The following is a 15,423-nucleotide window of genomic DNA, read 5'->3' as shown; positions in this document are numbered from 1 at the left end:
AACCCATTAAATCTCACTACTTATTCTCTTTTAATAAATAAAGAAGCAGCATGCTTACAAAAATTATATTTATTAGAAAACAAATGCAAGTTGTTTAAAAATTATAACGAAAGTACAGTGCACTTACTCTATGTAATATCATTGTTACATTGTTGAATTTATTTTCAAGACCAGTACAAAAGAACATATACATATATATTTTGAACAAAATAAAACTATATACAATATACATGTAACAATATAATACAAAATTTATTTATTAATTATTTTTTTAAAGAACCTCTTTTACTGATTTTGGTTTTCTTATTTTATTGTAACTCTGTACACAGACTGAATCTTACCTATGCTATTATCTATACTATTTACAGAAACCCTTAATCGCTACAGGTGTTTGAAACCAAATATTATCATCCCTGATTCTAGGGTCAGCCTTCATTTGGCCACTTCCAGACCCACCACTGGCTAAAACTATCATCTGTCTCTTTACATTAGTGGGAAGCCTGAAGTCAACCTTAGGCTTAAACCATTCTACACCACAGTTACGATGAGCAAGCGCCATGACTGTGGTGCCCATGAGACGCACCGGCTTAACGTCAGAGAGCAAATCTGCCAAGAAAAGGGTGTGAAACATCTGCTGCAAACACAGGGAAGTTCTCAAACTCCTCACACTGCCTTCCCGCACCAAAGCCTCCATGTTGATCTCGTATATTTCGGTGGGAAGGATCACAGAGCCTCCAAGCATGAAGAGCACACGGGGGACGTAACTCAGGGAGAAGAGCTCCTCCAGGTGATCAAGCACCTCCTCCAGTTCTTGGAGTGTACGCTCACACCGCTGCCAAGTTAAGTCTTCTGATGACTTGATGGTATTCCTAACAGCTCCTTCCTCCAGCTGTGGGCAGAAAATAGTAGTCATGAGCCTAATATTTGTACATCACAACTGAACTCATTTTACAGCACTGTTCAGCCTATTCTCTGTGTTTAAATCTATGTGTTTTTCTTTTACCTGTGTTGTTGCAAGCTGCTGCATTCGGAAGGAGACCATCTGGTCATAGGTCATGGGCAGCTGTTGTCTCTGGTACAGGACAGACTTAAGGAGTTCACAGATGAAAATACAACAGCTATAATGTGTCACTGGCCCCGGAAATATCACGTCTACGTGGCCTTCCTCCCTGGCTCGCCCTGTGATCTCTTCATCATCTCTCTTGAATACAGACTGCTGTGGAGACTCTCGTCTGTTGTCAGACTCGTGCTGTCCCGTCAAATCAAAACCTGCAAGTCAAAAATGTATTTCATTTAGTTAAAGATATTTCTATGCTCTCAATTGCTATTATTTTAAAATAGGAAAAAAATGAACCCTATTTCTTCTGATTGTTGTTTTTTGCTTTTTTTGTTACGATACAGATACCATCATAAATTTCGATATGTTGTTTTTCCTCAGAGCCTGAGAGACTAGATGTCTATGTATCAAAGAAATTGGGAAAATAAAGGATAATGGGAAGGAATAAAAAATTTGGGGAATAAATGTGTTATAGCAGATGCCTAATGAGATACTGTACCTAGAAACCATTTAGATGAGACTGCTATCACGATCTAGGACAGAGGTTCTTAAACTTTTCAAAACATTCAAATGTCCAAATTTGATTTCTATTCAAAGTCAAAGGTCAAGAACAGTGATGAACAGATAGTGATTGGCAAATTACTTTTTAAAAAACTTACTTGCAAGCATGGTACGCTCACGTTTAAGAAAGTCTAAAACAAAATACTTTCAAGTCTTGTGGAAAAAAGTGTCAGAGAGATTCAAAATCCGTTCCAAGTAAGTGCAAAAGTAATGGCACTATCTGCCTGCAAATTGTTGTTTGTGAACCTAACAGCTCCAGCTTTTAACATCACAAAGTTCACATGTGTTTTTGAAGGAATTTTAACTACAAGATAAAAATCTTAATTTTCCAACTTAAACAAACCAAATTAGCAAAGTCTATTTCATTCTATGCCTGAATAAATCGATTAAACAACTGGCCTTAAAGGACCAAAACAAGACACCTGAATAACAAACTGATTTCATGGCATCGCTCCATGGCAAGGAGGAAGCTGCATCATTTAAATGGATTTCCAGCACCGAGAATATCTTTATTAAGTTTAAATAGTATTAAGCTTAAACATTTTATTAAAAATAAATGATCACAACAAAAGGGTACACAAGGGGAAAAACGATGCACTTGGGTGCTTTGGGGACTTTGAGAAACCCTGCTTTAAAGTCTGATCACATAAACACTCACAGGTTTACAGTCACAGCTTCATAGATTTATGAATAAATAACAGGTTAGACACATTTAACATGATTGAAGCATTTGTCCTGATTTTAACTCTGTTATTGTTGTTTATTTTTTTCCAACTGACTTTAGTAAAAATAATTTAAAAATAGCTCTTTGTTTTAACTAAAGTAAAATCAAGTGATAACAAGCCATAATCATTATCACCAACATTAGCCGAGTGCTTTATTTCTACACAAAATTATCCCTCTTTTTCATTTTCCTGATTAGTTTCCTGTTTTAACCCTTTTTGTGCTACAGAGAGAGAGAGAGAGCAAACAGAACTCGGTAATAAACTCACCTGAGGTCTGAGGTTTCTTCTCCTCCTGCCGGAGTCGCGGGGAGTCTCTCCACCTCCACACGCTCATCTCGGTTGCTGTTAAATCTCAGTAATCTAAAGATTAATTTCACTGATAAATTGTAGTCGGCGCAGAAAATCTCGTATACGGTGTAGTAACGTCTCTGCAGAAATGCTCACAAAGTCAAACTCGGCTTGATATAGCGCGTCACGGCAGTTAGAAAATAAACATGACGCAAACTGACGCCGTCACCATGGCAACCTGACAAGCGGCACGCGCTGTTCCTTCATATTATCTTCTATTCAGTTATTAACATAAAAAACATGTCTCCTCTTGGTTTTTATATTTTATTGTATATTTTTATTCACAGTATGTAGCATATTTATGTTTTAACAATATATAAATAGTAAATATTATCTTAGTACTGTGTGTACAGCAGTGGCGGCTGGTGGAAAATGTTGTATGTACGGATGTGCTACACTGACTTAACACCGGTATGTTTAAAAAAGAAAGAAAGAAACTAATGTTTAAAGCCCCAACGACTGCAGACAAAATCCACACTTAAAATCTCTTGGAAGGCTCCCGAGCGCCCTCTAGTGACCCGCCGCCACAGTTACAGGCCTACAGTGTCAAACGATAGAGGTAGTATAGTTTTGCTTAATATAACTTTGCAAATTACAGTGAGTGCAATACGTGGTTTAATGATTGTTCTCTGCGTGTCATTTTAGTGTGTTAAAAAAAAAAAAAACATAGACCAGCATAGCTGGTGACCAGCTTGACCAACAATTATACAGTACCAGCATAAGTTGTGTTTTGGTGCTGGTATGCTGGTATGCTGGTGACCAGCATTATAGTGCCATGATGCTGGTCCCCAGCATACCAGATACACACGTTATAAACATTTACACCACAGCTGATACTGACAACCATCTGTAATCTATATACTGTAAGGCATTAGCTTAGCCACCTTGAGCTAACCTGTTTGTGCTAAGCTACATAAGGCAGTATGTTAGTATGATTAAGCAGTGTTATCTACATGCTAACCAAACCAAAAATCTAACTATTAGTTTTATATTATCAAAATAAAGATTATATAAGATTTAATAACTTACCCATGGTAACAGCTTGCTGGATTCTCCTCCTTCAATCTCTGCTGGAATCTCAGTGTTGCTCTGAGGTAAATCTAAACTCCGCCCACTACCCAGAACATTCTGGAGAGCTTCAGACACCTGTACAGCGAGGACATCTTCCACACGTTTGCTTCATATAAAAGTAGACACTTTATATATATATATATATATATATATATGTCAGGCCTGTAGCCAGCCTAGTGCAAGGGGCGGTTCTTTTTTTTAAAAGACCCTTTTTCTCAGTATTTTGTATTTGAGTATTTACTCATTTTGTATTTCATTTTCATGAGGATTAAATACTGCATTTTAGTGACATGTGCTAGATTAGCTTGTCTGCTGGTATCATAATGTGCATGCTTTTGATGCACCAAAAATATTTGCTACAATGTTGTCAAATTGCTTTCAAGATCACGTGCGCCTTTTTTCACTTCAAACACACACACACACACACACACACAGTGTTCAAAAGTTTAAAAACCACACTAAAAACAGAATACATTTAAGGAATTTTTACTGGAATATTATTAAACTACAAATTCAACTTCTCTCATCAACATGCTCTCTCATTTCTTTGTCTTTGCCTCTTCACTTTATTGAACTTATATAAAATATATTTAATATTCAACGAATTGTTATTTATATAGTCTATTAATTAGGCGAAATATAATAAAATGTTAAATTCAACCTTTAAAATCCCAGTCATATAGCATAATTCAATCTTTATTGGCATGTCGAGCATTTACAGTAGGCTATCATTTTAGGAAAAAGGAAAAATGAAAAATTAGGAAAAATTCTTTTGACTATGTAAAGCTGCTTTGCGGCAATGAAAATTGCTAAAAGCGCTATACAAATAAAATTGAATTGAATTGAATTGAATTTACATTCAGAACGTAAAGAGATCGAAATGAGGGGGAAAATCGAATATAAACAAATATAAAAATATTACCAATAATTATTTAATAATAATAGTATACAAATATTACGGGGAAAAGACGATCAGTTAATGTACTTACAAGACTGTGGGATGGATAAAAATTATTTTTTGTGGGCTTATTTTATTTTATGTTTTATGTAACAATTATTAATGGGAAACTTCATTCGAATGCTGTCTACACCACGTATAGACACTAGAGAGCATCGCCTATGGTTAATAGAATAATTTAATAAATTTACTAATTAAATAGAATAATTTATTAATTCAAAATAAAATGTAATAAATCCTAATATTATGCATGGTCAAGCAGGTTTGTTTACGCATTGAACTCGTTGTTCTTTCTTTTCTTTTTTGATAGATTAACATTATTTAACATAATAAATTCACAGATCCATCAGATAGGCTACTGTCTGTTAATGTTTATTTAAGATGTTACAGACTTGTCATAGCCATTCAGACTGCTCAAGAAAAGACACAAGAGAACTATTCTGTGTGTGATGTGGGGTTGACGATTAGCTACCACTTAACTAGCGTTAGCAATTTGATCTTGAGGTAGTAACAGACTTACTCTGTTTGGCAGTCTTTTTCAACATATGTTCAATATTCTGCAATAACGACGCTGCTGCCTGCTTTCTCTTCCATCTCTCCTGCTCTTTTCGACCCATATTATACACCGCTGGATGCCGCCGCACACATTTAAAAAACGTCAGTTGCTGCGCAGATTTGTCACGTCGCGTTTTTTTTTTTTTTTTGTGTAAATTTTTTGTAATAAAGTGTTATTTTAAATAATGCCCAACAATTTTAATCTGTCTCCAAAATAAAAAAAAAATGTAATAATAATAATAACAAAAAATTCTGGACCTTTGGCAGTGGGGGGTGGGTCTTTCGAACCACCCGAACCCCCCTCGGCTACGGGCCTGTATGTATAGATAGATATGTATAGCGCGCCATGTTTATTGTCTTTATTTTACAAAAGCACAATGTTTTATTGACATGTGAGTGTAAATTAACAAATAAAGACCCTTTATAGATTCAAATGATGTTTTACACTTATGTGTATGATTAAAAATGATGGAGCATTTTAAGTTATTTTTCACGGTTACCAAAAAAAATCCAAGTGGTCCCACCCCCAGAACAGCTGACCCCATGATGCTGGTTCCAGTATGCTGGTAACCCTACTGATGCTGGTGACCAGCATCATAATGCTGTGATGCTGGTACTGGTATGCTGGTCATCAGCATACCAGCACCAAAACAGAACATATGCTGGTATGATTGCTAGTCAAGCTGGTGACCAGCTTATGATAGTCTATGCCAGTGGTTCTCAAAGTGTGGGGCGCGCCCCACTAGTGGGGAATACAGATATGACAGGTGGGGCGCAATGAACGGGAGGAAAGTACCTATTCTAATTCATGCTTTTCTTTATTGATTTATTTAATCTTTATTTTCTTTATCGGACACTCGAAACTAAATAATGACACACAAAGAAATAGATTATTAATACAAGTAAATTAAAATAACATCAGAGAAAAAGTGGAACCATATTGCAACAATAACGGTTTAACGTCGGCATGTTAATTGCAGAGGAACGATATATAAGGAAACATTCGGTATTATATATGTCATTTTATTTATTTCAATGTGTATGCTGATGTTTCTGTATTTTTGTTAAACATTAATATTTTATCATGCAGTCCTAGTCTGGCATTTCTAGTTTCCAGTGTGGCCACAAAGTAGCTTTTTGATCCTTCAGGCGCTGAACAGAAGGGAAGATCAAGATCATTCTACGCTTTTTGTTGGTGTGCGGCATTTTGCGATGATCCCTAAATCATTCGTTGCACCGTAGAGAATAATGGTGTTTATGCTTTTAAACATGTATAATTTAAGAGAGGAAATATATCTGGGTATCTTATTTGCGGGTTTATTTACGCAGCTATTGAATTCGGAGATGCGAATATCAAACTAACTTTACTGCGGACACAAACAGGTGTTATGCGCTAAAATGCCCCCCTGCCACGGATTGCCCCCCTACATAATCTCTATCAATTATTATATTAGGACATACATTTAAAGGTTTATTATTATCAAATATATTATTACTATTATAATTAACACTAGGCACGTGACCCTCGTCGAGACGATTAATACAAATCCCCAAAAATGATTATTTTATGGCACATTTATTTTGCAGGGGTTTGTCAATGTACAAATAACAAATTATTTATCACAAATTACACTAAATAAATATTGTTCGTGGTGAAAAATTACAGGAAAAGATTTTTATTATAAAATAAGCAATATAAAAATATACATGTGGTATATGAAAAAAATATATAATTTATATTTTTTATAAATTAAATTTTTATATTAATTTATATAATTTTTATATATTGCTTACTTTATAATTAAATTCATTTGTTATAATTTGTAATTTGTAAACCATGAACCTATGAATTTAGGTGGGCAATCCGTGGCCTAGGTCGGGGGCATTTTAGACCATAACACAGTAGCGTACTGTATGTAGTGGGCATAATAACATCAATGGATACATTTGTTACATGGACCACAAATAAGCAGGTGATTCAGCATCATCAGCCTAATCAACCAAAAATCCAGCCGGAAGGAAAACATGATGAAGCCTATGTTGCGTTTTGTGTCTTAAACCGCTGGCAGCAGACAGCATGAGACAAAGTAGGAAGACACTTATCGACAACACACCCCAGTCACGTTAATAAGCCACTTAACTTTTTTGAAAGAAAGCTCTAGATAAGTGACAAAGTAAGCCTGTTATAACAATTGCACGTGTATTTTATTTGTTTTAAACTTGTTTTTCAACAAGATCAGATAACAAACCAGTTATATCAAATTGGTGTTATTTGATCTTACTGGTTTAGAAATTGATTTTTCAATAAATAGTACACTTGGCCGTTTTCGTTATCATTTTGTTGACAAGTGGGGCTTGAAAATTCGCCCACCACCTTAAGTGGGGAATGACAGAAAATGTTTGAGAACCACTGCTCTATGCTTTTGTTTTGTTTTAATTGATTGCCATTGATTACTTTTTAAAAATATGGATTCATTGCCAGTGCATTTATATAAAATGTTCATGTTTTGCACAACCCAGCAGATATTTAATAAATATTAAATAATGTGGTATACATGTTTTTGGTAAATGGATTATTTTCGTCTCTTGTATGTAAATGCATTTAAAGATAACACTACACGGTACATCTATTTATATCACACACTATTTTTAATACTAGCTGTTAAAATATAAGATAATGAGCTACAATGGTAATAGATTTTAACTACCAAAACCTTTGGTGGCCCAGCATATAAATCAGGTCTTCCATTAGTTATGCTGGTTCACCAGCTAAACCAGCACCAGACCAGCACTAACCAGCAAGACCAATGCTGATTGTAAGGTTTCATCAACGTAGATATGCTGGTCTTCCATTCGTTATGCTGGTTCACCAGCTAAACCAGCATCAGACCAGCACTAACCAGTATTATCCAGCACAGACCAGCATATAAATCATGCTGGTCTATGCTGGATTTTTCAGCAGGGTGCTACAGTACATTAGGTTGAGCTAGCATGTACGGGCTATGCTAACTGCTAATGGCTAACCTTGAGCCTTCTTTAGCTCTTAAAAGGGGTAGGTTAGCAATTAGCAGTTATTGGCTAACATTTAACCTATACTCAGTTTTAACTAAAGATTTGCTGCTCCACTTACACAATAAACCGTATGTTTATCTCCTTGGCCATGTCAATAGCTGTGAACTAACTGTAAAGCACACAACCTCCTGCTACCTCTGGGGTAACGCTATAATGAAAGTAGCAAGTCTAGACACCATAGTAAACTTTTTAAATTTATTTTAGTTATTTACTTAACTAGAGATAGTACCATCGTCACGGGAAAATAGTTTTTAGAAAAAGTTAAAAAGTTAAAGCTACACAAATAAGCTAATCAGCTTTAATGTAATCAGTGATATTTCTATTTTACATTTGGGCATTTGGCAGACGCTCTTATCCAGAGCGACTTACATTTTTATCTCATTACACATTTGAGCAGTTGAGGGTTAAGGGCCTTGCTCAAGGGCCCAACAGTGGCAACTTGGTTGTGGGGTTTGAACCGGTTTGAACCTGGGAACCTATTGGGCCCTTGAGCAAGGGTCAAGATATGTATCAGGTAGTAAATCAAAATAAGAGTCTATGCATGTTAATTTATATGAGCTTTATTGTGCGTAAAGACATTTCTTGCTCTCTCTCTCCGGTTCTCTCATTTACAGATTTTATAGACTCGGTATCATGGACACATGTTTGTTTTACAAGGCAAAGTCATCAATACTCAACATCTGAGTTTTACACACTATAATTAATAGCCCTCTACTAATTTCCCACAAATCCTTTTCCAATAAATGTACACCGCCCTCTCTTGAGGTGCTCTGCTGCATCCATTACGATGCTGGACAGTTTTACAAATTCTATTTCATAGCATCAATGTTCAGTGAAATACACTGACTGGATTATAAAATCAACAAATGCAAAAATATGGCATAACTTCCACAGAAGTGTTCTTTATCTTTTTAGCTAACACACACACACCCTGCCTCATGCTCTGTTCTATAATAAGGGCACTGGAGCATACTGCCATATTATCAGGCAAACAGTATCGCACTCATACCAAGAAAGAGGTCTATTGACAAACGAACGCTCAGCCACATTGCTCGTCATTTGTAAAATAAATACTGACCCATATTATATATCATTTATCTTTTACAATATATTTGAAGTAAAAGGAAACACAAACTAAGTTAAATGCTAGCCATTAAACAGTGGTGATGATTATTTTCAGTCGGTTGCAGTGCAGGAAGATGAGCTTGATTGCATCCATCGCCCATGTTTGAGTCTTTTTACTCCCCAAGGTGGTTCTCTGTCTCTGATTGGGGAATGGGAGTGTGGCATATACTGTAAAGTACACAACAGAGCTTGGAAGTCATTTAAATGTTGAAGCTCTCTCCACAACCACATGTTCCCTTGATGTTTGGGTTGTGAAACACAAACTCGCTGGAGAGTTTCGTCTCAAGAAAATCCATCTCTGTGCCCAACAAGGTCAGCTGAGCCTTCTTCTCAATGAAAATTCTTACACCTGAGAAATAGAAAACATGCATTTAAATTTACAGCATGGAATCATAATTACCCATATTCATTGGGAACTGCTGTTTTAATTAACTCAACAGGTGAAAAACAGAAGCTCTCTGCTGTTGGTTTGTGGACACTCATGGCTAAGACAAAGGAGCTCACTGAGGACCCGTGGCTGCACATTGTGGCTGCTCACAAAGTAGTATTAAAAAATACAAGACATTCCGCACTGTGAAAAATCTCAGAGGACGTGGAAGCCAAAAGTGACACCTCTGCTGGCCAGGGGGATAGTGAGAGAAGTAGAAAGGAATCCAATGATCACCAGCAAGGCCATCCTGATGAATGGACTCTGCTGGTGGCAACATCTCAAGGCAGACAGTCCAACAGACACTTTACACCGCTGGGTTCCACGAACACAGACCAAGGAGGACACCACTTCTCCAAATAAGGCACACAAATGCATGCTTGCAAATGCTCATCTGGATAAAGAAGACGATTTCTGCTCTTCTGTTTTATGGTCAGATGAAACAAATATTTAATTGTTTGGCCACAATAATGTGGCATTCATTTGGCATAAAAAAAGAGAAGCCTTCAACCCTAAGAACACCATTCCCACTGTCAAACATGGTGGTGGGAACCTAATGTTTTGGGGGTGTTTCTTAGCCGGTGGACCAGGGAACCTAATCACAGTAAACGGCACCATGAAAAAAGAACCAATACATCAAAATTTTCAACATCATCAGGCAGTCTGCAGAGAAACTTGGGTTCAACAGAAAAGACATTTTCGACTACAGGTTTAATACACCACCTTAAGTCAAGACTTAATTAATCTTAATTAATTTGTATTTTTTTAAATACAAACAAAAAGAAAATATTTTAAACATGTTTTTTAATGAAGCCATTTTCGGTTTCGGTATCGGTTTTCGGCCAAGTGCATCCAAAAATTTCCGTTTCGTTTTCGGCCCACAATTTTCATTTCGGTGCATCCCTACCTAAAACATTATACAAAGGTAAGACTACTAAGTTTTTATTAAAAGCTATACATTTGCCTTGTTTAACACAATTTTCAAATCCTCTTCGAAATTCCCCTTTGTCATGGCTTATGGTCTTTCATTGCACTACAGAATGTTTATGGAGATCACATAATTGATAAGAGCAATGTGCACACATGGATGAAGTAAGAAAAAAAACAGCATGGGAGACAAACAACACAATGGAAAAAACCTAAAACTGCGACAAAGCAGATTTTCAAAGAGGATTTGGTAGTCTGGTTCAACTATTACTCAACTGCATGGCTTGTGAGAGACTATGTTGAGTTCTACCTCTCCCTCTACACAAAGGTAAAACTGATCTGCAGACAAAGTAAAAGGTATGTAATGCACATCAGCCACAGTGTTGTAGAGAGATTTAATAATATTTTCGTACATCTCTGTTTGCTATCTTTATTAGCAGTAAAAAAAGATCTTCGTCTCTCACTCTCTGATCCTGATTTTCTACAAGTTCAGTATCCTATAAATTCCAGCATCTCTGGAGGTCAATATACATGTTTTTTTTCTTACAAAATAGAATGCATCAGATCTTTTCCTCCAAAAGTCTTCTAGAGTAATTTTTTTTACCATACCAACAGTTTTAAAAAAAGGAAACTGGAAGCTAAGTAGTAGGGCAATGTGCGCTGGCTTGCTAATTCCTGCAACCAGCTATAATCAGCATTGACACTGTTTCAGTACAGAGCTTGACCTTTACCCTCAACTGTCCTGTTTGGACAAGATACTGTTCTTATTTTTAAGACAAAGCATTTCTACACAATGTTTTAATGTACTTGTTTGTGAACATCTTATCACCACTCACCATCCTGTACCACCTCCTCATCTGATCTGTCCTTCTCCTTGGTATAGTCGAGTGTGTAAGTGAGGCCGTTGCATCCTCTGGTCCGTACACCAACCTTGAGCCCAATCTAGACATGTAAAAACGGTTATTTTACTAAACTGTCTGAGAAAAATATAAAAATAAATAGGCAATCAATCAACAATCTAAACATGTCTACTTACATATTGGGGCTTATTCTCTAACAGCAGCTTGACTTTATTTACAGCTGAAGGTGTCTAAAGAAAAATACAAGTCAACGTTACTTAATTTATTTTATAAATCTATAACTCTCACCCAAATTACTATTTAGTCACACAATGCTATAATTACAAGTTGCAACATGAATCAAGAAATGGTTGTTACAACAAGCAATAGACATACTAATTTCTTACTGATTAAATGTGGGTTCGAAACAAATACAGACCTGGTACTGATGGATATTGACTAAGAGTATATATTAGAATGTACACTGCCTGGCCAAAAAAAAGTTTAGATTTCAAAAATTATTGGGCTGCAACAAGCAAAGAAAACAACTAAGGAGTTATAAAAATACTGAAACTGGGCTAAGAACTCTTCAACACATTATCAACACCTGGAAAGATAGAACTTAACCATCAACTTGTAGGAAAAAATGAGTTGAGAAAAAAAAAAAAAAAAAAAAAAAAACATGCACACACTCACTACAGACAATTCGGGAATGGCAAGTAAGCTAATCTGTATGTGTTTGGGTTGTGAACTCTCTGCCTAACTTAATTAATAAAAATAAATGAAAACTTGTAAGGTTGAGTATTTTATGCCTTGTTTATGTAAAGTTCTTTCATCATTAGACAAACATACTTCCTATTTGGTAATTGGAGAGTAAATCACAGATGAGATTAAAAAGGTAGATCAGATAAAGATTAGGTTTTGTATTAGAACGACTCCAGCACGGTTAAATTAACTTGTACCACTTCAGCGGTAAAAGCATTTCAAAGCATATAAGCATTTAAAAGCATATAAGCATTTCACTGCATATCGTACTGTGTATGACTGTGTATGTGACAAATAAAATTTGAAAAAATTAGAAAAATATTAACTAAACCCAGTAAAAAATATTGACTTATATAACTATTGGGGCAGGCGTTTGTTTAAATTGGGCAAGTGGCTTATTTGTAGCTTTTAGTATAAGTAGTAAATACTGCCAAAATGTCATTAAATTCTGTTCATCAAGTTTTGTGCGGTGCTATGACAAGTCTGGTTGGACAAACGTACCAAATCTTTTTTGATGAATCGAGTTTTATGTCCTCCAGTGTAGTAGACGTAAAGATATCATTTAAAGAGCAAGTTCTGACCAATGTACAGATAAAACCTTTATATAATTATTATTTTTATTTGCATGGTTAATTTAACAGTCGACTAGAGGATCCACATGTCAAACAAAGCTAACAGTAATAAAGCGATAGGGATTATAATTGGTACAGCATATTTCTATTTTTCCTAGTTTAATTTAATTTTTTCTATTTAATTTTTCTATCTTATTTCTTTTATTCATATTTATTTCTTATTATAAGCTTTAATTCTCTTTTAGGGTCACTGGCAGTCGTATAAGCATTTCACTACATTTCGTACTGTGTATGTGACAAATAAAATTTATTATATTATATAACAGCACATCAATAAGTGCTACCGCTATGTCAGGAACTGATACCGCTAGTAAATCTGTACTATATATTTCTTATATTATTTACTTATTTATTTATTGCAATGCTACTAAAATATAGGAAGGAAATATAAAAAAAATGTATAATTATACATTTCTGCTACCAGTTGCACATTCTGACAGGGAACACTGGGGTTGTGCACTGAAATGCCCCCCCCAACATAATCGCTATCAAATATTAAATTAGACCATAAATTCATAGCTTAATGGTTTACAAATTACATGAGACAATAAAATAAAATAAGAAATATGAAAATATATATGTTGTATATAAAAAACTTTTTTTTTTCATAAACATATATATTTTAACAATATTTATTGTTATTATATATAAATGTTTATTTGCATATTCATGACAAACAGCTGAAAAACAAATGAGCCACAAAATAAACATTATACAAGAATTTGTATTAATGGTCTTGACGGCTGTAACGTGCTTAGGGTTTATTATAATAGTAATATCATATTAGACATAATATGTGATATAATCTTTGATAGCGTTTTTTTTGGGGGGGTGGGGGGGCAATCCATGATCCGGAAACACTTTCCTGTGCTGTTACACGAAAATGAATGCACATCTTCTGACCGATCATACACGAGCATTTAATAAACAGCGGCGTATCATTTAATACAGCAGTACATTTTTTGTGTAATTATTGATTAAAGCACTATATTACACCTAGAATCAAATGTACTGTTTTCTGCTTCAAGCTTTTCACCAGCATAATCCATACAGTTAAGGCACTTAAACTAAATCTTAATCCAGACCACTAAATAAACTGTATAGATGAGGAGATGTTATGTAATGTTTGTACAGCTCTATCTCAGGAGGATTCTCTAACCGTTTCTCTTCAAACACCCGCCCTGACATCAGGGAGCTAAGGTCACACTAACGCTAGATAAACCGCGTTACTATCCACAGACATACAGGCATTATTTCGCAAAAACAACGTGACATTTTTACTGCAGTAATTAATGCGACAGGTAGATGTTCAGAAGTTAGTGCACCTCAGAAAGAAACTTCCAGAACACTAGCTGTGTAACCTTGCTAAAGCTAAGTTAAGCTAGCACTGAGATGTTTATAGTAATCACGCAGTTTTTCTCGCGGTCTAACCCGTGTAACCCGTTGTTCTTACCGTATCTACAATGTAGTGAAGAAACACTTACCAACGTCAGAGCAGCTCTTGTAGATAAAATCTTTCTTCTGCTCACCGCCTTTACAGTAGCTCTGACTATGGGAGCAGACATGTTGGTTATCATCAAGTTCTCTCTGACTAGATGTAAACACCAGTGGACAAGGAAACACCCGCCGAGATCCGAGCCGTCATTGATTGGTTGTTGATTTGACGAGCAGTCGCTTTGTCCTATCAGTAACCTTGCTGCTCCTACAACGGCATAGACTGTTACGCAACAAAGTGCAGTTTGTTGTGCAATGGGATTATAATCAAATAATGGGGGAATTTGCAAAGGTTGAGAACACTGTGAAACATATTTTGGTAAACAGAGAAAGAACACAAGGAAGAAAGTATTTGATGGGTTTCTTAAGGGCGACGGAACTATAAAAGAGGATTTAAAAGAAAAAATGAAGCAAATAATGACCAGAAGGTGGCGGTATTTCATAGCGGATGCCATCCATCCATCCCTCTAAAAACATCTGTAGTCCAACTAGAGACAATGGAGGCCAGAGGTGATGACAAATGTATTCCCACACTCTACAGCCAATTTGGGAACGCCATTTCACCTCACTTGCATGTCTCTGGACTGTGGGAGGAAACCTGTCTATACCGCCGCATGTCTCTGGAGTGGGACCAAAAAGTGGCCCTGGACTTCCTGGCCCACAGCAGCCCACATCATAATACATTGGCTCAATAATGTAGAGATACATTTTTAACATAGAATGGGAGGTTTGCGTCAGGAAGGGCATCCGGCGTAAAACCTGTGCCAAACAACATATAAATCTATAAAGATAATATTTGAAAAAGAATGGCAATAAAACTGAACAGGTAAGCTGAAATAAAATCAGTATCAGCATTAGCTCATTCTA

At 35.8% G+C, this 15,423-nt stretch overlaps 2 protein-coding genes across 2 annotated transcripts; both read right to left on the bottom strand.

Annotated features, from left to right (window-relative positions):
* Positions 1-358: 358 nt before the first annotated feature.
* LOC128509072 (MAD2L1-binding protein-like) lies at positions 359-2,677 on the bottom strand. Its single transcript, XM_053480643.1, has 3 exons — positions 2,611-2,677; positions 1,004-1,269; positions 359-889 (listed from the first exon to the last, which is right to left on the bottom strand). Exons 1-3 carry the CDS (start codon positions 2,675-2,677, stop codon positions 359-361), a joined length of 864 nt encoding a protein of 287 aa, XP_053336618.1.
* Positions 2,678-8,891: 6,214 nt separating this feature from the next.
* isca1 (iron-sulfur cluster assembly 1) lies at positions 8,892-14,682 on the bottom strand. The gene is made up of 4 exons (XM_053480504.1): positions 14,547-14,682; positions 11,863-11,916; positions 11,663-11,768; positions 8,892-9,821 (listed from the first exon to the last, which is right to left on the bottom strand). The coding sequence occupies exons 1-4, from the start codon at positions 14,637-14,639 to the stop codon at positions 9,673-9,675; spliced, it is 402 nt and encodes a 133-aa protein (XP_053336479.1). The 5' UTR covers positions 14,640-14,682; the 3' UTR covers positions 8,892-9,672.
* Positions 14,683-15,423: the final 741 nt, after the last annotated feature.

Source organism: Clarias gariepinus, chromosome 21 (genome assembly GCF_024256425.1).
Source record: "Clarias gariepinus isolate MV-2021 ecotype Netherlands chromosome 21, CGAR_prim_01v2, whole genome shotgun sequence".
NCBI lineage: Eukaryota > Metazoa > Chordata > Actinopteri > Siluriformes > Clariidae > Clarias > Clarias gariepinus.
Note: the sequence above shows the minus strand (reverse complement) of the source record. Positions and strands in the feature narration are given on the sequence as shown.

What these genes read in the sequence shown, in the direction of transcription:
- LOC128509072 (XM_053480643.1), bottom strand. Translation starts at nt 2,677, where the DNA reads ATGAGCGTGTGGAGGTGGAGAGACTCCCCGCGACTCCGGCAGGAGGAG. An exon ending in GAAGAAACCTCAGACCTCAG is followed by an intron (nt 1,270 to 2,610) that starts GTGAGTTTATTA and finishes TTTGACTTGCAG; the next exon opens with GTTTTGATTTGACGGGACAG. An exon ending in AGCAGCTTGCAACAACACAG is followed by an intron (nt 890 to 1,003) that starts GTAAAAGAAAAA and finishes TTCTGCCCACAG; the next exon opens with CTGGAGGAAGGAGCTGTTAG.
- isca1 (XM_053480504.1), bottom strand. Translation starts at nt 14,639, where the DNA reads ATGATAACCAACATGTCTGCTCCCATAGTCAGAGCTACTGTAAAGGCG. An exon ending in CAAGAGCTGCTCTGACGTTG is followed by an intron (nt 11,917 to 14,546) that starts GTAAGTGTTTCT and finishes ATTTTTCTTTAG; the next exon opens with ACACCTTCAGCTGTAAATAA. An exon ending in TAGAGAATAAGCCCCAATAT is followed by an intron (nt 11,769 to 11,862) that starts GTAAGTAGACAT and finishes TTACATGTCTAG; the next exon opens with ATTGGGCTCAAGGTTGGTGT.